The 25,240-nt window shown below is 41.3% G+C and overlaps 1 protein-coding gene across 1 annotated transcript in view; it reads left to right on the forward strand.

Moving 5' to 3' along the window:
* Nucleotides 1–25,240, forward strand: part of LOC110448041 (receptor-type tyrosine-protein phosphatase N2-like) — a 308,722-nt gene that overhangs the window by 109,859 nt on the left and 173,623 nt on the right. The window contains exons 6-9 of the mRNA XM_021494072.1: nt 19,774–19,959; nt 20,448–20,568; nt 22,012–22,092; nt 22,397–22,476. Of these exons, the coding sequence (XP_021349747.1) occupies nt 19,774–19,959; nt 20,448–20,568; nt 22,012–22,092; nt 22,397–22,476 (468 nt within the window). The remainder of the gene's footprint in view (nt 1–19,773; nt 19,960–20,447; nt 20,569–22,011; nt 22,093–22,396; nt 22,477–25,240) is intronic.

The following is a 25,240-nucleotide window of genomic DNA, read 5'->3' on the forward strand; positions in this document are numbered from 1 at the left end:
GGAGAGTAGGACAACATGATTAGTGGTGGCTGGATTAATGAGGCGGGAGAGGAGGACAACATGATTAGTGATGGCTGGATTAATGAGGCTGGAGAGTAGGACAACATGATTAGTGGTGGCTGGATTAATGAGGCTGAGAGGAGGACAACATGATTAGTGGTGGCTGGATTACCAAGGTTGGGGAGTAGGACAACATGATTAGTGGTGACTGGATTCATGAGGCTGGAGAGGAGGACAACAGGATTAGAGGTGGCTGGATTAATGAGGCTGGAGGGGAGGATAAAAGGATTAGTGGTGGCTGGATTAATGAGGCGGGAGCGGAGGACAACATGATTAGTGATGGCTGGATTAATGAGGCTGGAGAGGAGGAAAACAGGATTAGTGGTGGCTGGATTAACAAGGCTTGAGAGGAGGACAACATGATTAGTGGTGACTGGATTCATGAGGCTGGAGAGGAGGACAACAGGATTAGAGATGACTGGATTAATGAGGCTGGAGAGGAGGATAACAGGATTAGTGGTGGCTGGATTAAAGGGGACTTGAGAGTAGGACAACATGATTAGTGGGGACTGGATTAATGAGGCTGGAGAGGAGGACAACATGGTTAGTGGTGGCTGGATTAATGAGGCAGGAGAGTAGGACAACATGATTAGTGGTGACTGGATTAATGAGGCTGGAGGGGAGGACAACATGATTAGTGGTGGCTGGATAAATGAGGCAGGAGAGTGGGACAACAGGATTAGTGGTGGCTGGATTAATAAGGCTGGAGAGGAGGACAACATGATAAGTGGTGGCTGGATTAATGAGGCTTGAGAGGAGGATAACAGGATTAGTGGCGGCTGGATTAATGAGGCTGGAGAGGAGGACAACAGGATAAGGGGGGGCTGGATTAATGAGGCTGGAGAGGAGGAAAACAGGATTAGTGGTGGCTGGATTAAAGGGGACTTGAGAGTAGGACAACATGATTAGTGGTGACTGGATTCATGAGGCTGGAGAGGAGGACAACAGGATTAGAGATGACTGGATTAATGAGGCTGGAGAGGAGGATAACAGGGTTAGTGGGGGCTGGGTTAATGAGGCTGGAGAGGAGGGCAACATGATTAGTGGTGGCTGGATTAATGAGGCAGGAGAGTAGGACAACAGGATTAGTGGTGGCTGGATTAACAAGGCTGGAGAGGAGGACAACATGATTAGTGGTGGCTGGATAAACAGGGCTGGAGAGGAGGACAACAGGATTAGTGGTGGCTGGAATAATGAGGCTGGAGAGGAGGACAACAGGATTAGTGGTGGCTGGATTAAAGGGGACTTGAGAGTAGGACAACATGATTAGTGGTGGCTGGATTACCAAGGCTGGAGGGGAGGGCAACATGATAAGTGGTGGCTGGAGAGAAGGACAACATGATTAGTGGTGGCTGGATAAACGGGGCTGGAGAGTAGGACAACAGGATTAGTGGTGGCTGGAGAGTAGGAGGAGGATAACAGGATTAGTGGTGGCTGGATTAATGAGGCAGGAGAGTAGGACAACATGATTAGTGGTGGCTCGAGAGTAGGAAAACATGATTAGTGGTGGCTGGATTACCAAGGCTGGAGGGGAGGACAACATGATTAGTGGTGGCTGGATAAACAAGGCTGGAGATAAAGACAACATGATTAGTGGTGGCTGGATAAACAAGGCTGGAGATAAAGACAACATGATTAGTGGTGGCTGGATAAACAAGGCTGGAGAGTAGGACAACATGATAGTGGGGGCTGGATAAACAGGGCTGGAGAGGAGGACAACAGGATTAGTGGTGGCTGGATTAACAAGGCTTGAGAGGAGGACAACATGATTAGTGGTGGCTGGCTTAATGAGGCAGGAGAGTAGGACAACAGGATTAGTGGTGGCTGGATTAAAGGGGACTTGAGAGTAGGACAACATGATAAGTGGTGGCTGGAGAGGAGGGCAACATGATTAGTGGTGGCTGGATTAATGAGGCTGGAGAGGAGGACAACAGGATTAGTGGTGGCTGGAATAATGAGGCTGGAGAGGAGGACAACAGGATTAGTGGTGGCTGGATTAAAGGGGACTTGAGAGTAGGACAACATGATAAGTGGTGGCTGGAGAGGAGGGCAACATGATTAGTGGTGGCTGGATAAACAAGGCTGGAGATAAAGACAACATGATTAGTGGTGGCTGGATAAACAAGGCTGGAGATAAAGACAACATGATTAGTGGTGGCTGGATAAACAGGGCTGGAGAGGAGGACAACAGGATTAGTGGTGGCTGGATATAACAAGGCTGGAGAGTAGGACAACAGAATTAGTGGTGACTGGATTAACAAGGCTGGAGAGGAGGACAACATTGTTAGTGGTGGCTGGAGAGTAGGACAACATGATTAGTGGTGACTGGATTAATGAGGCTGGAGAGGAGGACAACAGGATAAGTGGTGGCTGGATTAATGAGGCTGGAGAGGAGGGCAACATGATTAGTGGTGGCTGGATTAATGAGGCTGGAGAGTAGGACAACATGATTAGTGGGGACTGGATTAATGAGGCTGGAGAGGAGGACAACAGGATAAGTGGTGGCTGGATTAACAAGGCTGGAGAGTAGGACAACAGGATTAGTGGTGGCTGGAGAGTAGGAGGAGGATAACAGGATTAGTGGTGGCTGGATTAATGAGGCTGGAGAGTAGGACAACATGATTAGTGGTGGATGGATTACCAAGGCTGGAGGGTAGGACAACATGATAAGTGGCAAGGTTGGGGAGTAGGACAACATGATTAGTGGTGGCTGGATTACCAAGGCTGGAGAGTAGGACAACATGATTAGTGGTGGCTGGATAAACAGGGCTGGAGAGTAGGACAACAGGATTAGTGGTGGCTGGATATAACAAGACTGGAGAGTAGGACAACAGAATTAGTGGTGACTGGATTAACAAGGCTGGAGAGTAGGACAACATTATTAGTGGTGGCTGGAGAGTAGGACAACATGATTAGTGGTGGCTGGATTAAAGAGGCTGGAGAGTAGGACAGAGGGATTAGTGATGGCTGGATTAAAGAGGCTGGCGTGTAGGACAACAGGATTAGTGGTTGCTGGATATAAGAGGCTGAAGAGGAGGACAACAAGATTAGTGGTGGCTGGATAAACAAGGCTGGAGAGTAGGACAACATGATTAGTGGTGGCTGGATTAAAGAGGCTGGAGAGTAGGACAGAGGGATTAGTGATGGCTGGATTAAAGAGGCTGGCGTGTAGGACAACAGGATTAGTGGTTGCTGGATATAAGAGGCTGAAGAGTAGGACAACAAGATTAGTGGTGGCTGGATTGAAGAGGCTGGCGAGTAGGACAACAGGATTAGTGGTGGCTGGATTAATGAGGCTGGAGAGTAGGACAACAGGATTAGTGGTGGCTGGATTAACAAGGCTGAAGAGTAGGACAACAAGATTAGTGGTGGCTGGATAAACAAGGCTGGAGAGTAGGACAACATGATTAGTGATGGCTGGATTAAAGAGGCTGGAGAGTAGGACAACAAGATAAGTGGTGGCTGGATTAAAGAGGCTGGCAAGTAGGACAACAGGATTAGTGGTTACTGGATTTAAGAGGCTGGGCGAGTAGGACAACAGAATTAGTGGTTGCTGGATTAAAGAGGCTGAAGAGTAGGACAACAAGATTAGTGTTGGCTGGATTAATGAGGCTGGAGAGTAGAACAACAGGATTAGTGGTGGCTGGAGAGTAGGACAACAAGATTAGTTATTGCTGGATTAATGAAGCAGGGCAAGGAGACAACTGGATTGTTGATAGGATGGCAAGATTTGTTTAGTGATGGGCAAATCCAAGCCCAATATAAACACGATGTATCTTTGGCCCTACCAACCTCGAGACAGAGAACACCGATTTGTTTTACAGAAGCGATAAAAATATATAGGAGCATACTGCTGTGTCTGTTGCCAGGTAACGGCCATCATGTAAAATCTGGGGATCCACATGAGTCAACTGAGCTAGGCAGGATCAAGCTATTTGGTCTTCATCAAAGTCACAAATGTATATCCCTACTGGAGATCGACCTCTAGAGACTCCCAAAATGGCGGTGATGACATCACAAACTAGATTACGGAGCTGTAATATATGAGTCTGACAGGGGATAACCAAATAAGTCTGATACACTGTCATTGACTGGACAGCAGATACAAATACGGCTCAGAGGTCCAAACAATCACAAGCTTCCATAATCATGGCTGGTCAAGGAAATCCTCTTTTATTGGCCATTCATGTGTCGACTATTTAGCATAAAACTTCATGCATCTGAGGGTGTATATTTAACACAGTTTTAAACATTTTACTTATAATTAAAGAAGGATTTGTCAATTTGTTTTTGTAATTTTTATTTTTTTTTGTAAGCCAGTAAGATATACAGTTATTTTCTGGTTGATCAAAGTATAAAAATAAATATTTCGAAATATTTTGAGTAAAATCTGTGTAATAGTTATCTTAAGTTAGTAAATCCTAACAATAGCTTTCTTGGATTGTTCTGTAAAATCTAATAGATCAATTTCTGTTCAGTGAGATATGAAGATTATTTTCTGTTCATTGTATAAAATCTTGTTCAAGATTTCTGTTGTCTCAAGGTTATTTTCTGTTAGTTTAATAAAATATTTTCTGTTCATTCAGTTAAGTAGTCTTTTTTCTGTTTGTTTGGTAAAATCTCCAGAATATTTTCTGTTAGTTCAAAAACAATTATGAATTATTTTCAGTTCTTTCAATATGTTACCAGTAGTCTATTTTCTGTTTGCTTTGTGAAATTGACAGATTTTAAAACTTTTATTAAATAACTCAGATCCCATAAAACCGTGTATATGTGGTACCTGGGTGTGAGGAACGTGCACAATTCTGCTACTAGGATTAGCTCTGGTGTCAGGCCTCTCCCCTTGGGACTTAGTCCCATGGTAATAACCTGGAACTGGTAATAAAACCACCACCCTAAAAGCGTATATACTTATGTATATGAGTATTAGGAACTAACTTTTCCATTCAGTACCCTTGGTCCTTGGAACCCAAGGATCAAATACTATAGAAGGCAAAGATGTTGATCTTCTGGATGTTCAGTCCATAACTTGGAAAAACTAGCCTCCTTATGTTTTATTAGAATATTTTTGCCATGATTACTCAAATAAACTAGTGACCAACACAGTGTATCTTGTCCTCTTGTCTCAAATACTGTTGCAAAGAAATTAGAAATCACTGTGCGATGATGCAAAAGCCATTTACTAAGTACAAAGGGTACACGTTTCACTGGTACTGTATTAAGATAGATCTGTCCTACATTTAGCATATTCCATGGCTATGTGTAGTATTGTAAAAAAAAAACACCCTGCAATTTTGAAACATGCATCGTAAATCTAATTTGACATTTTACCACCAATCCAATGTTGAAGGTCAAAAAGAGAACAACTCCAATTTCTGATCAGTCCCTTGATAACAATTAAACTAGACAGGATTTGATTGTGCTCAGAGGACTAAAGGGTTGCTATGGGTGTGCTGTTGACACTTCACACCCTTTGTAGATGTACAGGTGAAGTGCTCTACACTTGCCATACTGAACTTCACATAAATGCTTTCCACGAAACAGTCAGATGAGAAATGTATCTAGACAGCTTCTGAAGGACAAACTTAGGTTACATCAAGAATGATCAAGTGTTGAGTGTTTCACCGATGAAACAACTGTTTTAACATCCCCTTAGATCTTAATACAGCTATAATTTCTTTCCATTTGTCAAAATATATTTGCTTAAGGGATATGAATTAAAGGTTATAAAATAACATTGAGCCAAATGTTAGATTTATATCCTCTTTACCCTTGCCAGGTCAGATGGGATATTATATGTTTTACTCATTTCAACATACAAGTGAAGTAAATATTTGAATGAAGATTGTGCTTTATGCTTTTTAGTTACCAACATGCCGACAGGATGAGTAAACGGGGACTAAATATTCTTAGATATTAGAAGCAATAAGTTGTCATATAGGTGACATCTCCTAGGGATGCGACCAAGTATTATAGGATTGTGTGGACAGGTCACTGTACGGTAGTGTAGTAACGTGCGGGGTTTAAGATGATAAAGGGGATGGAGGGTAATTCTGGAGGATTAAAAATGATAAAGGTGGAGGATGCAGAAAATAATGAAGAAGATATTAGGGCCTTGGATGTTGATACTGAAGGATTGAGAAGGAAACAGACGGATTGAAGAAGACAAAGGGATGATTTCACAGTAGGATAAACAGAGAAAGGGAAGTGGTATGGGATGACTGCTCAGAGAATACTGAAATACTGATAACAAAACGGGATGATTTAAGCTCATTGAAGATAATTAAATACAGATTGAAAGAAAAAAAAAAGGAGTTTATTGATGATGATGCTAGGGAGATTGGTGATGGTACAGGAGGAGTGGTGATGGTACAGAGAGATTGGTGATGATACAGGGAGATTGGTGATGATACAGGGAGATTTATGATGGTACAGGGAGATTGTTGATGATACAGGGAGATTGGTAATGATACAGGGAGATTGATGAGGATACAGGGAGATTGATGATGGTACAGGGAGATTGATGAGGATACAGGGAGATTGGTGATGGTACAGGGAGATTGGTGATGATACAGGGAGATTTGTGATGATACAGGGAGATTAATGATGGTACAGGGAGATTGATGAGGATACAGGGAGATTGGTGATGGTACAGGGCGATTGATGATGTTACAGGGAGATTGGTGATAGTACAGGAGGAGTGGTGATGGTACAGGGAGATTGGTGATGGTACAGGGAGATTGGTGATGGTACAGGGAGATTGGTGATGGTACAGGGAGATTGGTGATGGTACAGGGAGATTGGTGATGGTACAGGGAGATTGGTGATGGTACAGGGAGATTGGTGATGGTACAGGGAGATTGGTGATGGTACAGGGAGATTGGTGATGGTACAGGGAGATTGATGATGGTACAGGGAGATTGGTGATGGTACAGGGAGATTGGTGATGGTACAGGGAGATTGGTGATGGTACAGGGAGATTGGTGATGATACAGGGAGATAGATGATGATACAGGGAGATAGATGATGATACAGGGAGATAGATGATGGTACAGGGAGATTGTTGATGGTACAGGGAGATAAATGATGGTAAAGGGAGATTGATGATGGTACAGGGAGATTGGTGATGGTACAGGGAGATTGGAGGGAGATTGGGGATGGTACAGGAGGAGTGGTGATGGTACAGAGAGATTGGTGATGATACAGGGAGATTGATGATGGTACAGGGAGATTGATTATGTTACAGGGAGATTGATGATGGTACAGGGAGATTGATGATGGTACAGGGGGATTGATGAGGATACAGGGAGATTGGTGATGGTACAGGGCGATTGATGATGTTACAGGGAGATTGGTGATAGTACAGGAGGAGTGGTGATGGTACAGGGAGATTGATGATGGTACAGGGAGATTCGTGATGGTACAGGGAGATTGGTGATGTTACAGGGAGATTGGTGATGTTACAGGGAGATTGGTGATGGTACAGGGAGATTGGTGATGGAACAGGGAGATTGATGATGTTACAGGGAGATTGGTGATGGTACAGAGAGATTGGTGATGATACAGGGAGATTGTTGATGGTACAGGGGGATTGGTGATGGCACAGGGAGATTGGTGATGGTACAGGGAGATTGTTGCTGGTACAGGGAGATTGGTGATGATACAGGGAGATAGATGATGATACAGGGAGATAGATGATGATACAGGGAGATTGATGATGGTACAGGGAGATTGGTGATGGGACAGGGAGATTGATGATGGAACAGGGAGATTGGGGATGGTACAGGGAGATTGTTGATGATACAGGGAGATTGTTGATGGTACAGGGGGATTGGTGATGATACAAGGAGATTGGTGATGGTACAGGGAGATTGGTGATGGAACAGGGAGATCGATGATGTTTAAGGGAGATTGGTGATGATACAGGGAGATTGGTGATGGAACAGGGAGATTGATGATGTTACAGGGAGATTGGTGATGGTACAGAGAGATTGGTGATGATACAGGGAGATTGTTGATGGTACAGGGGGATTGGTGATGATACAAGGAGATTGGTGATGGTACAGGGAGATTGGTGATGATACAGGGAGATACAGGGAGATTGTTGATGGTACAGGGAGATGATACAGGGAGATAGATGATGGTACAGGGAGATTGGTGATGGTACAGCGAGATTGGTGATGTTACAGGGAGATTGATGATGATACAGGGAGATTGGTGATGTTACAGGGAGATTGGTGATGTTACAGGGAGATTGTTGATGGTACAGGGAGATTGGTGATGGTACAGGGAGTTTGATGATGGTACAGGGAGATTGTTGATGGTACAGGGGGATTGGTGATGGTACAGGGAGGTTGGTGATGATACAGGGAGATTGGTGATGATACAGGGAGATTTATGATGGTACAGGGAGATTGTTGATGATACAGGGAGATTGTTGATGGTACAGGGAGATTGGTGATGTTACAGGGAGATTGGTGATGTTACAGGGAGATTGGTGATGGTACAGGGAGATTGGAGGGAGATTGGGGATGGTACAGGAGGAGTGGTGATGGTACAGAGAGATTGGTGATGATACAGGGAGATTGGTGATGGTACGGGGAGATTGATGATGGTACAGGGAGATTGGTGATGGGACAGGGAGATTGATGATGGAACAGGGAGATTGGTGATGGTACAGGGAGATTGTTGATGGTACAGAGAGATTGGTGATGATACAGGGAGATTGTTGATGGTACAGGGAGATTGTTGATGGTACAGGGAGATTGATGATGGTACAGGGAGATTGGTGATGGTACAGGGAGATTGGTGATGGAACATGGAGATTGGTGATGTTACAGGGAGATTGTTGATGGTACAGGGAGATTGATGATGGAACAGGGAGATTGGTGATGTTACAGGGAGATTGTTGATGGTACAGAGAGATTGGCGATGATACAGGGAGATTGGTGATGGTACAGGGAGATTGGTGATGGTACAGGGAGATTGATGATGGTACAGGGAGATTGTTGATGGTACAGGGAGATAGATGATGGTACAGGGAGATTGGTGATGGAACAGGGAGATTGTTGATGGTACAGGGAGATTGATGATGTTACAGGGAGATTGATGATGGTACAGGGAGATTGATGATGGTACAGGGAGATTGATGATGGTACAGGGAGATTGGTGATGATACAGGGAGATTGATGATGTTACAGGGAGATTGGTGATGGTACAGAGAGATTGGTGATGATACAGGGAGATTGATGATGGTACAGGGAGATTGGTGATGGTACAGGGAGATTGGTGATGGTACAGGGAGATTGGTGATGGTACAGGGAGATTAATGATGGTACAGGGAGATTGGTGATGGAACAGGGAGATTGATGATGTTACAGGGAGATTGGTGATGATGGTACAGGGAGATTGGTGATGGAACAGGGAGATCGATGATGTTTAAGGGAGATTGGTGATGATACAGGGAGATTGGTGATGGTACAGGGAGATTGATGATGGTACAGGGAGATTGATGATGTTACAGGGAGATTGATGATGATACAGGGAGATTGATGATGTTACAGGGAGATTGATGATGTTACAGGGAGATTGGTGATGGTATAGGGAGATTGATGATGGTACAGGGGATTGATGATGTTACAGGGAGATTGTTGATGGTACAGGGAGATTGGTGATGATACAGGGAGATTGTTGATGGTACAGGGAGATTGGTGATGGTACATGGAGATTGGTGATGGTACAGGGAGATTGTTGATGGTACAGGGAGATTGTTGATGGTACAGGGAGATTGGTGATGATACAGGGAGATTGGGGATGGTACAGGGAGATTGATGATGGTACAGGGAGATTCGCGATGGTACAGGGAGATTGGTGATGTTACAGGGAGATTGATGATGTTACAGGGAGATTGATGATGATTCAGGGAGATTGATGATGTTACAGGGAGATTGATGATGATACAAGGAGATTGATGATGTTACAGGGAGATTGATGATGATACAAGGAGATTGATGATGTTACAGGGAGATTGATGATGATTCAGGGAGATTGATGATGTTACAGGGAGATTGTTGATAGTATAGGGAGATTGATGATGGTACAGGGGATTGGTGATGTTACAGGGAGATTGTTGATGGTACAGGGGGATTGGTGATGGTACAGGGAGATTGGTGATGATACAGGGAGATTGGTGATGGTACAGGAAGATTGGTGATGGTACAGGGAGATTGGTGATGGGACAGGGAGATTGGTGATGATTCAGGGAGATTGGTGATGGTACAGGGAGATTGGTGATGGAACAGGGAGATTGATGATGTTACAGGGAGATTGGTGATGGTACAGGGAGATTGATGATGTTACAGGGTGATTGGTGATGATACGGTGAGATTGATGATGGTACAGGGACATTGATGATGATACAGGGATATTGTTGATGGTACAGGGAGATTGGTGATGGTACAGGGAGATTGGTGATGATACATGGAGATTGTTGATGGTACAGGGAGATTGGTGATGGTACAGGGAGATTGGTGATGGTACAGGGAGATTTTTGATGAAACAAGGAGATTGATGATGGTACAGGGAGATTGGTGATGGTACAGGGAGATTGGTGATGATACAGGGAGATTGGTGATGGTACAGGGAGATTGATGATGTTACAGGGAAATTGATGATGGTACAGGGAGATTGGTGATGTTACAGGGAGATTGGTGATGATACAGGGAGATTATTGGTGATGGTACAGGGAGATTGATGATGGTACAGGGAGATTGTTGGTGATGGTACAGGGAGATTGGTGATGGTACATGGAGATTGGTGATGGTACAGGGAGATTGGTGATGATACAGGGAGATTGTTGGTGATGGTACAGGGAGATTGATGAGGGTACAGGGAGATTGGTGATGGTACAGGGAGAGAGATTGATGATGTTACAGGGAGATTGATGATGATACAAGGAGATCCCCGATGGTACAGGGAGATTGGTGATGGTACAGGGTGATGTTACAGGGAGATTGATGATGTTACAGGGAGATTGGTGATGATGGTACAGGGAGATTGGTGATGGAACAGGGAGATCGATGATGTTTGAGGGAGATTGGTGATGATACAGGGAGATTGGTGATGTTACAGGGAGATTGTTGATGATACAAAGAGATTGATGATGGTACAGGGAGATTGGTGACGGTACAGGGAGATTGGTGATGTTACAGGGAGATTGTTGATGTGGGACAGGGAGATTGGTGATGATACAGGGAGATTGTTGGTGATGGTGCAGGGAGATTGTTGGTGATGGTACAGGGAGATTGATGATGGTACTGGGAGATTGTTGGTGATGGTACAGGGAGATTGGTGCTGATACAGGGAGATTGGTGATGTTACAGGGAGATTGTTGATGTGGGACAGGGAGATTGGTGATGATACAGGGAGATTGATGATGTTACAGGGAGATTGGTGATGATGGTACAGGGAGATTGGTGATGGAACAGGGAGATTGATGATGGTACAGGGAGATTCGTGATGGTACAGGGAGATTGGTGATGTTACAGGGAGATTGTTGATGATACAAAGAGATTGATGATGGTACAGGGAGATTGGTGACGGTACAGGGAGATTGGTGATGTTACAGGGAGATTGTTGATGATACAAAGAGATTGATGATGGTACAGGGAGATTGGTGATGGTACAAGGAGATTGATGATGGTACAGGGAGATTGATTATGTTACAGGGAGATTGGTGATGGTACAGGGAGATTAATGATGGTACAGGGAGATTGGTGATGGAACAGGGAGATTGATGATGGTACAGGGAGATTGTTGATGGTACAGGGCGATAGATGATGGTACAGGGAGATTGGTGATGGAACAGGGAGATTGATGATGGTACAGGGAGATTGATGATGTTACAGGGAGATTGATGATGTTACAGGGAGATTGATGATGGTACAGGGAGATTGATGATGGTACAGGGAGATTCGTGATGGTACAGGGAGATTGGTGATGTTACAGGGAGATTGATGATGATACAGGGAGATTGGTAGGGATACAGGGAGATTGATGATGGTACAGGGAGATTGGTGATGGTACAGGGAGATTGTTGATGGTACAGGGAGATTCGTAATGGTACAGGGAGATTGGAGATGATACAGGGAGATTATTGGTGATGGTATGGAACAGGGAGATTGGTGATGGGACAGGGGGGTTGGTGATGATACAGGGTGATTGGTGATGATACGGTGAGATTGATGATGGTACGGGGAGATTGGTGATGGTTCAGGGAGATTGGTGATGGGACAGGGAGATTGGTGATTATACAGGTAGATTGGTGATGATACATGGAGATTGTTGGTGATGGTACAGGGGGATTGATTATGTTACAGTGAGATTGATGATGGTACGTTGATGGTACAGGGAGATTAATGATGGTACAGGGAGATTATTGATAGTACAGGGAGATAGTTGATGGTAAAGGGAGATTGATGATGTTACAGGGAGATCGATGATGATACAGGGAGAATGATGATGTTACAGGGAAATTGATGATGGTACAGGCAGATTGATTATGTTACAGGGAGTTTGATGATGGTACAGGGACATTGATGATGATACAGGGAGAATGATGATGTTACAGGGAAATTGATGATGGTAGGTGATGATACAGGGAGGTTGGTGATGTTACAGGGAGATCGATGATGATACAGGGAGAATGATGATGTTACAGGGAGATTGGTGGTGATACAGGGAGATTATTGGTGATGGTATGGAACAGGGAGATTGGTGATGATTCAGGGAGATTGGTGATGGAACAGGGAGATTGGTGATTGTACAGGGAGATTGATGCTGTTACAGGGAGATTGACGATGTTACAGGGAGATTAGTGATGGTACAGGGAGAGGGAGATTGGTGATGGCACAGGGAGATTGATTATGTTTCAGGGAGATTGATGATGGTAGAGGGAGATTGATGATGTTACAGGGTGATTGGTGATGGTACAGGGGGATTGTTGGTGATGGTACAAGGAGGTTGATGATGGTACAGGGAGATTCGTGATGGTACAGGGAGATTCGAGATGGTACAGGGAGATTAATGATGGTACAGGGAGAGGGAGATTGGTGATGGGACAGGGAGATTGGTGATTGTACAGGGAGATTGATGCTGGTACAGGGAGATTGGAGATGGTACAGGGAGATTCGAGATGGTACAGGGAGATTTGTGATGGTACAGGGAGAGGGAGATTGGTGATGTTACAGGGAGATTGGTGATGATACAGGGAGATCGTTGGTGATGGTACAAGGAGATTGATGATGGTACAGGGAGATTGATTATGTTACAGGGAGATTGATGATGTTACAGGGAGATTGTTGATGATACAAAGAGATTGATGATGGTACAGGGAGATTGGTGATGATACAGGGAGATTGTTGGTGATGGTACAGGGAGATTGTTGGTGATGGTACAGGGAGATTGGTGATGATACAGGGAGATTGTTGGTGATGGTACAGGGAGATTGATGATGGTACAGGGAGATTGGTGATGGTACAGGGAGATTGGTGATGTTACAGGGAGATTGTTGATGATACAAGGAGATTGATGATGGTACAGGGAGATTGGTGATGGTACAGGGAGATTGGTGATGGTACAGGGAGATTGGTGATGATACAGGGAGATTGGTGATGATACAGGGAGATTGATGATGTTACAGGGAGATTGATGATGGTACAGGGAGATTGGTGATGGTACAGGGAGATTGGTGATGGTACAGGGAGATTGGTGATGGTACAGGGAGATTGGTGATGGTACAGGGAGATTGGTGATGGTACAGGGAGATTGGTGATGGTACAGGGAGATTGGTGATGGTACAGGGAGATTGGTGATGGTACAGGGAGATTGGTGATGGTACAGGGAGATTGGTGATGGTACAGGGAGATTGGTGATGGTACAGGGAGATTGGTGATGGTACAGGGAGATTGGTGATGGTACAGGGAGATTGGTGATGGTACAGGGAGATTGGTGATGGTACAGGGAGATTGGTGATGGTACAGGGAGATTGGTGATGGTACAGGGAGATTGGTGATGGTACAGGGAGATTGGTGATGGTACAGGGAGATTGGTGATGGTACAGGGAGATTGGTGATGGTACAGGGAGATTGGTGATGGTACAGGGAGATTGGTGATGGTACAGGGAGATTGGTGATGGTACAGGGAGATTGGTGATGGTACAGGGAGATTGGTGATGGTACAGGGAGATTGGTGATGGTACAGGGAGATTGGTGATGGTACAGGGAGATTGGTGATGGTACAGGGAGATTGGTGATGGTACAGGGAGATTGGTGATGGTACAGGGAGATTGGTGATGGTACAGGGAGATTGGTGATGGTACAGGGAGATTGGTGATGGTACAGGGAGATTGGTGATGGTACAGGGAGATTGGTGATGGTACAGGGAGATTGATGATGGTACAGGGAGATTGGTGATGGTACAGGGAGATTGGTGATGGTACAGGGAGATTGGTGATGGTACAGGGAGATTGGTGATGGTACAGGGAGATTGATGATGGTACAGGGAGATTGGTGATGGTACAGGGAGATTGGTGATGGTACAGGGAGATTGGTGATGGTACAGGGAGATTGGTGATGGTACAGGGAGATTGGTGATGGTACAGGGAGATTGGTGATGGTACAGGGAGATTGGTGATGGTACAGGGAGATTGGTGATGGTACAGGGAGATTGGTGATGGTACAGGGAGATTGGTGATGGTACAGGGAGATTGGTGATGGTACAGGGAGATTGGTGATGGTACAGGGAGATTGGTGATGGTACAGGGAGATTGGTGATGGTACAGGGAGATTGGTGATGGTACAGGGAGATTGGTGATGGTACAGGGAGATTGGTGATGGTACAGGGAGATTGGTGATGGTACAGGGAGATTGGTGATGGTACAGGGAGATTGGTGATGGTACAGGGAGATTGGTGATGGTACAGGGAGATTGGTGATGGTACAGGGAGATTGGTGATGGTACAGGGAGATTGATTATGTTACAGGGAGATTGATGATGGTACAGGGAGATTATTGATGGTACAGGGAGATAGTTGATGGTAAAGGGAGATTGATGATGTTACAGGGAGATTATTGATGGTACAGGGAGATTGGTGATGGTACAGGGAGATTGGTGATGATACAGGGAGATTGGTGATGGTACAGGGAGATTGGTGATGGTACAGGGAGATTGTTGATGGTACAGGGAGATTATTGATGGTAAAGGGAGATTGATGATGGTTCAGGGAGATTGTTGATAATACAGGGAGATAGTTGATGATACAGGGAGATTGATGATGATAAAGGGAAATTGGTGATAATTATAAAAATCAAAAGATGAAGTAGGTAAATTAAAGTTGTATACACCATGTGTTATTTGTCTTGTTTTGTATGTTTGTGGTAGTTTTTAAGCGTTTGTTCAGGGGCATTACGTTGCATCTCTAAAATTTTGGTATGAACAGAGTTGTTAAAAAGTATCCCATTTGTGAAAAAATAAATTACCTGTGACCCATGATAATTTTATTGAAAACTGACCAAGAACTATTATTTATTATCCTCTTGAAAGTTGATATGCAGCAAGAACAACCCCCAGCCCTTGGAAAAATGAAAATCAGTTTCTATAAATTTAAAGCAGATTAATTTTCAGAACATAAATGTTTCTTAAGTTTCAGGGCTTCTTCTAACCTCGAAATTTGTATATGATGCCCATACTTTTGAAAATTTTGTCGAAATTTGTATGTCTCACATGGCTTTGAATTTTGTGAATCTTGGATGTTTTAAATTACTTTAACCACATAGAAGGTTTCATGGTTAAGAGGAACACTACCCTAATATTGAAATATTGTTCACAGCACCAAAAAACGATTTTGCTCTCTTTTATTGTGGGTATTGAAGTACTTTAGATCGGAGTCTTAAACCTTTATCCCTGTGTGTTAGCTGCGCCAAGCTCGATCTGAGAAACCTGCTAATGACCAGGCTATCTGGCTTTGTGGCTGTAATATGTGGTGATTGATGATAAGATGGAACCCGTGAAACCTTGCAATAATGACATTTCTACAATGTATTGACGGTTTAATTCTGTATACGTCGTTTTCTGGTGCATATCACACACCACAGGTGCATCTTTTTAAGTGCAGAACATGCACCACACCTGTAGACATCTTATTGAAGCATGGAATCAATTTTAAGGATCCCCGTTCCACTGCCAAAAGCTGTAACTATGCGTTGGAAACTTTTTTCTGGCCTGATCATATAAAAGCTTTGATAAATCATTTCTAAAATGAACATACCTTGGGAAACTTTTTTGAAAAAAAATTGTGAAAATGAAATAAATAAAATAACTAGTGTTCTGAGATTAAAAATACAATGAGACCAGACCAAAATTTGAGTTCTTGACCACCCATCATTATACCGTCGCTCTAACCAACTGAGCTACCTGGTCAACAATATATAGTACCTACATGACCCAGTTCCGCTACAGTTATATCCTAAATTGAAATAAAGGGGAGGATACTGTAAACGCAAAAAAATAAAGTGGAACTCTCCAGGGGTTTGCCTGTAGTGGGACTGGGATCCTTAACTCCAGTCGTATGATTGTTAATTATAAGTGTCAATCTGGCTGGCCATAGGTAATATAGCAGATCTATTTAACTACATGTAGAAGAGTCTAGAACAGTGATTTAGTTCCAGTGGGACAGCCCGATTGGACCAAACATCGTCAATACTTAATTGGCCTCGGAGCTCGTCTGATCTACTACAGCTAGCACTTCAATCAGATTCCCTAATGATTTTAACAGGGATGACATGTAACATGAACAGGATAAAAAATGAATGAGATTTTATGTTATTTTACAGAGTACAAATAAAAGGCAGGTACGACAAATGGAGACCATTATCTTCCCCGCTGATTTTATAGTCGTTTTAATTTATTCATGGCTTAACAACATTGATCCTGGCCAGTTTGTGCCTGGAGGGTTCCCTGAACATTGATCAAGCTATAAGCACAATTCATTAAAGTTTAGTCAACTGTCCTCCAGACAAGTGGGCTAGACGTTGTTACCTTGTACACACAACCCCAACCATGTACGAACCTCTGTGCACTGGGAATCTGTTTTTTGACTTTTTGGAAAACCTTGGTACATTCAGTAATTTTACTTGCCAATTGCATGCAATGCAGTTTTTTCCCGACCAATCTCAATAAAAAAATAAATTATTATCAGTAAGGCCTTACATAGCTTTAAGGAATAATGCAACATGTACATGTAACTGTATTTGTTCTGATAGGCACCTTGGGCACTTGGAAAACTTATGATTGCTGTATCTTCTAAATGTCTGAAATAAAGTTGTTCTAATAAACACATTTGTTATAAGTAAGTTGGTAAATTATGGTGAATTGGAAATTACCACTTTCACTAGAAAAGCGGCTTGGTATGTGGGGGTGGGATGTACTTAAAAAGGGTCAGGACAAAGGTGAAATCAGGTTGAATGTTATCTAACTCGGAACACTGAATCATACCAATGCATTTTTTCTGTTTTGACTGATATCTTGATGCATAAGGTCCATTGGATGTCTAAGATCCCCTTGTATCTTAGATCCCTTGGTATCATATATATTCTGATGTCTTAGGCCTGGTCTTACGTTTCCTGATGTCTTATAAGTCACCTTGTATCTTAGATCCCTTGGTATCTTATAAATTCTGATGTCTTAGGTGTCCTGATGTCTAATAGGTCCACTTGTATATTAGATCCCTTGGTATCTTATATATTCTGATGTCTTAGATATCTCGGCCTCTGATGTCTTAGCTAGGTGTCCTGATGTCTTATAGGTCCACTTGTATCTTAGATCCCTTGGTGTCATATATATTCTGATGTCTTAGATATCTCGGCCTCTGATGTCTAAGGTGTCCTGATGTCTTATAGGTCCACTTGTATCTTAGATCCCTTGGTATCTCATATATTCTGATGTCTTAGATATCTCGGCCTCTGATGTCTTAGATGTCCTGATGTCTTATAGGTCCACTTGTATCTTAGATCCCTCGGTGTCTTATATATTCTGATGGCTAAGGTTTCCTGATATCTCCTTATGTTTCCTGAGACTTCCTAGGTTTCCTGATGTCTCCCAGGTTTCCTGATATGTCCTATGTTTCCTGAGACTTCCTAGGTTTCCTGATGTCTTAGGTTTCCTTAGACATCCTAGGTTTCCTGATGTCTCCCAGGTTTCCTGATATGTCCTATGTTTCCTGAGACTTCCTAGGTTTCCTGATGTCTTAGGTTTCCTGAGACATCCTAGGTTTCCTGATGTCTTAGGTTTCCTGAGACATCCTAAGTTTCCTGATGTCTCCTAGGTTTCCTGATGTCTTAGGTTTCCTGAGACATCCTAGGTTTCCTGATGTCTCCCAGGTTTCCTGATGTCTTGGGTTTCCCGACACATCCTAGGTTTTCTGATGTCTCCCAGGTTTCCTGATATCTCCTCTGTTTCCTGAGACTTCCTAGGTTTCCTGATGTCTCCCAGGTTTCCTGATGTCTTGGGTTTCCCGACACATCCTAGGTTTTCTGATGTCTCCCAGGTTTCCTGATATCTCCTATGTTTCCTGAGACTTCCTAGGTTTCCTGATGTCTCCCAGGTTTCCTGATGTCTTAGGTTTCCTGAGACATCTTATGTTTCCTGATGTCTCCCAGGTTCCTTTTTCTTTTAGGTCCCTTTATCTCAGATCCCTTAGTGTCTTTGATTGTGCTGCACAACAAACAAACTTCTATTTGAACTTCCTTGGTAGTTTCTATTTCTGGGTAGTTTCTATTTGAACTCTCTGGGTAGTTTCTATTTCTATTTGAACTTTCTGGGTAGTTTCTATTTCTATTTGAACTTTCTGGGTAGTTTCTATTTCTTGCTAGTTTCTATTTCTATTTGAACCTCTCTGGGTAGTTTCTATTTCTTGCTAGTTTCTATTTCTATTTGAACCTCTCTGGGTAGTTTCTATTTCTATTTGAACTTTCTGGGTAGTTTCTATTTCTATTTGAACTTTCTGGGTAGTTTCTTTTTTTATGATGCGTGTGGAACAAGGTTGTGTCATCTATGGTCATTATTTCTGTCTGATGATCAAAACTCAGATGGAAACCATTTGGAAATATCTGTCAAGGTTTGAATTTAAAGTTGCTATTTACAATATTGGTCCCTGATTTTGCAAACATTATGATGGACATCAGCCTAATTCGGCCCACTGTGGCTTAGTGAGTGGATGTCAGTGTTTTAGAGTCGAGACACCGGCCATTTACACTCTTTGCTTGACAAAGGAAACAGACGTTCCTGTCTTCCTGTTTGTTTTCAAAACAAACTTAGCCTTCATTATTCATACCATACCATACCAAACTGATGGATCATTTTCCGAATTATGATGGAAAGACCTGACCACAGTTTCCAGTTGGAAATCCTTCATGTTACAGTATTGGTTCTTGGTATCGTGATTTCGTGGCAGGGTTTGAGTTTGGATAACTATAAAGAGAGGCTGTATTGCATAACTGTAAATCTATAGTATTTAACTGCTAAAGGTAAAAACACTGCGTGTGATGACAACTTTGATACGGAAATATTTAAAGTTAAAAAAAAGTTTCACAGATGATTTGTCAATCAAATATTGTAATCAGTGAATTCATCTTGGCATCACACTTTGTTTGTTTATCAGGAGCTGTAGAGTCAGCAATACCACAAGATCTGCCTGAAACGGAATTCTCCAAAGAAAATCTCAATGAAAACTCAGAACAAGATGCAGAGAAAATAATGGCTGCCATGGAGTCAGAAATGGGGGTTGTCCCAAGTGGGGACAAGGGAGTGCTTGGAGTACCTGTGGTGGGCTCTCTGATGACTGAAGGTAACTTAGCTGTACAGTATATGTGGTGAAATTTTATCCCTATATGAAGGTCAAAAACTGTCTTTATATTTAGAGACAAAAACGATCAGCCTATTTGCTGATTTCAATCATTTTTCATTATAATGCAAACTTTTAATTTTCCTGTAGAAAGAATAAAAAAAATCTAGTTTTTAGCCTTTTTGATGATAAGCCCATTTCACCCTGTTAGATTAAGACATTTGCAATAGATTTCCACACTATTAGTCTTTGAGAATTGTATCAAATTTAGTGTTTAAGCTATGAAAATTGTCTAAGATTATTATTGATGGACACTGAAGTTGCAAACCTTGCTTTACATTAATTTAGACATTTGTTCTGTAGACCATAAGTTAGGGGCTATAGATTCAGAATCGTGGAGGTACTAGCTGGCCTTAAAACTTGCTTTGAAATGCTACTAAATTCTAAAATAACTTCTGAATTGTTTGAGAGTCCAGTAGTTGATGTTTCAGACAAGAAGAGTGTGGACGAACCGAAACCCGTCACTGAGCCTGCCCCACAGAAGTCTGCCGAGGACCCAAACGTGGAGGATATTGTCAACACTGACTACGCCTTTGTTGAATTCACCCAGCAGTGAGTATCACACACAAACATATGCTGCAGTAAATGACTATTTCAAATTTTAAGTATCAAATTCAATGTATATGGGTTTAAGATTTACATCAGTCACAGGTAGAATTATATCATACATGTTTTGAGAAACAAATATTGACCAGACAAAATTTAGCGCAAATTTGCTCTCATTCAAGATGGCGAAAAGGTGAATATTCAACTACAATTAACACTTTCACGGTATAGAGTATGATAAATTACTCTACTGTATAAAGTAGCTTTCACGGTATAGAGTATGATAAATTACTTTACTCTACTGTATAAAGTAGCTTTCACGGTATAGAGTATGATAAATTACTCTACTGTATAAAGTAGCTTAAAGTAAAAACTTGCAACCATTATAAAAACTAGTTCCAAAACTATTTTTCACTGTATGCTTCATTTTTTAGGGTTTTTCTTTCTAATAAGTCTATCTTGAACTTAGATTTTAAAATGTTAGTAATTCTATCTTCCACCAAAATTTGGTTTGTACGTTTGTATGACTTTCACAATTAAACATTAATTAATTGGAATGCTGTTTATTTTAGCACTTGCTTTGTTCAAATATGTCCACATATCAGAAACGCAGTTCAAGAATTCTGTTGAATTTCAAGAAATCACCATCTCTGTTTACAGTGCATTTGTACTGTACATGATGTTATTAATGATATTCATCTATTGTATAAGGAAACAAAGTACAGAAATGGGATAGAATTTTCTAAAAATATATTTTGCAATGATAGATAGATTAAAACGATCCATTTCATTGATATCATTCGGGGAAGCTGGCACAGTTGCATTATCAATATCATTCTGGGTCTGGCAGATCTGTGCTTCAGTATCAGTACCATTCCATCTATTGGGAATCTGTGTCATTGTTTACCCAGACGGTTCTATAATTAACATTTATCACCAGCACCGGTCACCCGTGTGGTCTGGTCTACGTGTAAAGCCCTTTAAGGAGCCCGGCACCACTGCTTAAACCTGTAACTTATACTGCATTGGAAAACAATATGTTCTGGCAGGATTTGAATCACATTGTACTTTAGATTGATATACTATCACTCGTAACGCCCATGGTTCAATCTTGGTCTGGAGCTACGTGGTAAATTATATTATAGTACTTTGGACTCTTAGTTAATCATCTTTTTAAACAGTTTATTAGCTCAAAATTAAGCTTCATCATAATAAATGAGAATTGTCATATCAACAAAATATAAATTGTCAAATTAAAGAAATTTACATACCTATATATATTTTATAGTAACAACCAAAGTTTGTTTAGATGTTTATTTATAGTATCATGGCCTACTTATCTTTAGTCATAAAACTTTCCTGTGTCAATTGATTACCATGGTGATTCCCTAATTTTTGCTGATCTTGCTGATATAATTGTTTCCCTAAAAGAACCTTATTCGTTGACAGCCTTGACAGGGACACGGCCAGTGGCTTTCTGTCTGCTCTGGAACACATGCTCAACAGCCCAGTACCATTTGACCCTGCAGAGTGAGTATCTCTATTAAAGATAAAGAATTATCTTTCAAAATCTGAGAATAAAAATGAAAGTTCTTATCTTAAAACTAGTAGACATTTCTGAGTTTAGAATATTTCTAGAATTTGCTTACAAGATTTAATTGGTGATAGAAAGAAAACATAATAAAGATGATGTCCGTTTCATTGTTTATTTTTTTTTCACTAACAGGAAGTAAAATTATATTTATATATGAGGATAACATTATAGCTGAGTTCAAAATCATAATTGTAAGTTTTTAGCTTTTAATTCTTTACAACATATTTTCTATATTTATAGGGACTATGAGAATCGGGTGACATTTTATGTCAATGAAAAACTGACTCACATGAATGCTTCCACCGTAGCGCAACTTGTTGGTGAGTACAGAATACATATTGATTACTTAATTTATTTCCTCTCTCAAATAAAGAGGGTCAGTTATTTATATAAATACATCTGCATCTCCGGGATCCACAATTCACAATGAAAGTTATCTCAAAATAAATCAAATGCAAGTATTCTTTGAAAGACCTTTATCAAAATATCAGATGATTCAAATCACGATTGAGGAATATATACTACACTAATACACCCAAATATAGGTCACTGTAACCTTATTTCCACCTGACTAACTTTAGTTAGACTTAACATTTTGGTCAATTTCAACCAAAGTGGAAGCAAGAGCACATGTATGTTTTAGAAACATATTTGATGTTTTTCAATTCAATAAAATGGGCGATATATTTGTGGTTTATTTTTATTTATAATCAGTTAAACTGTTGGATATATTGCATTATGTTTTAAAGAAAGATAATCAGAATAATTAAAAATCAATCTGAAATAATTGTAGCTTAGAATTTGTTATGTTGATACAAAGCTTTCAATATCTGTATCAGAAATGTTTACACGGCTGTAGAGAGGATGTCAAACTCCAATCAACGAAATAGGAGAATTCATTGTTAACGCCACTTAACTGTAGTTATCTCCCCTGCAGGCCTGTCTGCACTATCTAAGGTCTCAATCCTGTAAATCTGAAGCCTCTTTGGTAAATCACTTATAATTTAGACTTATTTGTACCTGAAGGTAAAGTTGTAGGTCTTCCAATTACACGCAGTTCACTTTGCTTTGGTTTCTATAAGTTCAATGTACTTTTCATACCCTCAATAAGTGAATAGGGTATATCGTATTTGGTTTGGGTAAGCATGTGTCTCCAGTAAAAAGCTTGTCTTTAAGATCATGAACCCCTCAACAGATTGAATTCATATGTACAACAATGATTGATATCATAGATTTCTACACCAAATAAGATTCTGGTAGTCATAGGTAAAAAAAAAAGGTCAAAGGTCATATTTGGCAAATGTTTGAAGTAAAAATGTTATGTGAAATATACCTGGCAAACGCCTGAAAAAATATATTTTATATTTATATTATAGTAGAGTAACAAGTTCTGCAGTTGTTAAATTGTTCTGGTCATTGGTCAAAGTGGAAGGTCAAACTTGACCGTTTTAAGGAAGGGAGGCATATTTTTGTGATCCCTGCGCTTGTATTTATGATGCTCTTTGAAAACAATACTTTGATTGATGATTTTTCCTTTGGAAGAGGAATCAAAGTGTCTATTGATTTTGAGGCTTCTAGGTGACTAATCGAGGTCAAATAGCTAGTTAAATTGACTAGCTTCTGTATTATGTTCACTTCTGGAATCTGATCTGGTTTCTTTTCCAGCAATGTTAATAGGGCATATGTCCCCACACCAGGAGTTTAATTGCGTACAAATCGTAAAATTTAAACATCTGTTATGATGCTACATTGTCTGTAATTGAGGATCAAGAAGTCTTAAGGCAAGAAGGTTCAAACTGTCATGGTCACTAATTCAGAACTGTAACCAAGGTGATGGGAGGTGTGCATCAACCAGCTGATTAACAGTTGTGTTTAATGAAAACCTGTACCTTTAAATGGCCTACTAGGAATTGATACACTGGCCACTCTGGTAGAAATATATGTATGACAACCATTCATAAAGCTTAGATGTGTGAACATACAGCATGCATGATGAAGATAAACTCTTTTCATTTTCTCTTTCCAAATATAGAGAAATGGTATGGGTTAATTAAACACCTTTGAATTTTTTATGAATGTGAATAATTTTAACTTTATAGTCTGTAATAGCTACTGGGCAACATAGTGAGAGAATAACTGAAAACTGCTAATCATAACATATTGATGTGGGACAAATATTGAATGAAAAGCTTTCAGCTTTTGAGGTTGACAAGGATATATATGTACCTACATATACAAATATTGTAATTAAGAATACTTGGTACGGAACAAAGGCAGAACACTGGAGACATTAAATGAGGTTTTCGTCATTGTGTAGGGGCTCTCTAGTAATATCGCTGATTCGGGGTACATCAGAACATGGGATAATTGACGCCCTAATTGAAAGGACGACGAGTGTACGGTGTGACAGACCCTCGGGAGACACCTCCTCCTCGCACAAAAGAGTTTTCATCACTGGGACTTAATAACATCCAATTAGGCAAGGTTTTGTTCTTGAGGCAGAACAACTTGTGTTATTTTCTCCGGTTATTTTCTCCTGCGGTATTGGGGGGAGGGACCGGAGATATAATGTCCACCGGAGCTAGCTCTCGTAGCTGTCTGGAAACTGTACTGACAATAGCTCCGTCCACGTCCAGATACGTCTCCAGATCAGATGAGAAGAAAAGATACACTAATGAAAGAAAACCAGTAGAAAATCAATATCCAGGTAAAAATAATTGGAAACTGTAATGTGATGGTCACATTTCCAGACACTGGAAGTACGGTTTATGATAGGCAGGGTTGTATATCCCCGGTCTTCAGTGATCCAGGCATCACAAAGATATCATAAAACGATACATCTTAATATCATGGTAGTCGGAAGATCGTCTATCTTATTATTCAAACCTTGTCCATAGTGTCCATTGTGTACGTAAATAACAAAAAATCCACGCGATTTTAAGGTTGCAACCATGACACTTATTAGGGTTGAATAATAACAAATATTCAACAGAAATAATGAAAAGAAATTTCTATTCCAAATTCTTCTTTTCCTTTCGAAAGTCATTTCAGTATTCAGGCCAAACGATGATAAAGAAAACAAAA

This window comes from Mizuhopecten yessoensis, unplaced genomic scaffold, assembly GCF_002113885.1.
Source record: "Mizuhopecten yessoensis strain PY_sf001 unplaced genomic scaffold, ASM211388v2 scaffold3805, whole genome shotgun sequence".
NCBI lineage: Eukaryota > Metazoa > Mollusca > Bivalvia > Pectinida > Pectinidae > Mizuhopecten > Mizuhopecten yessoensis.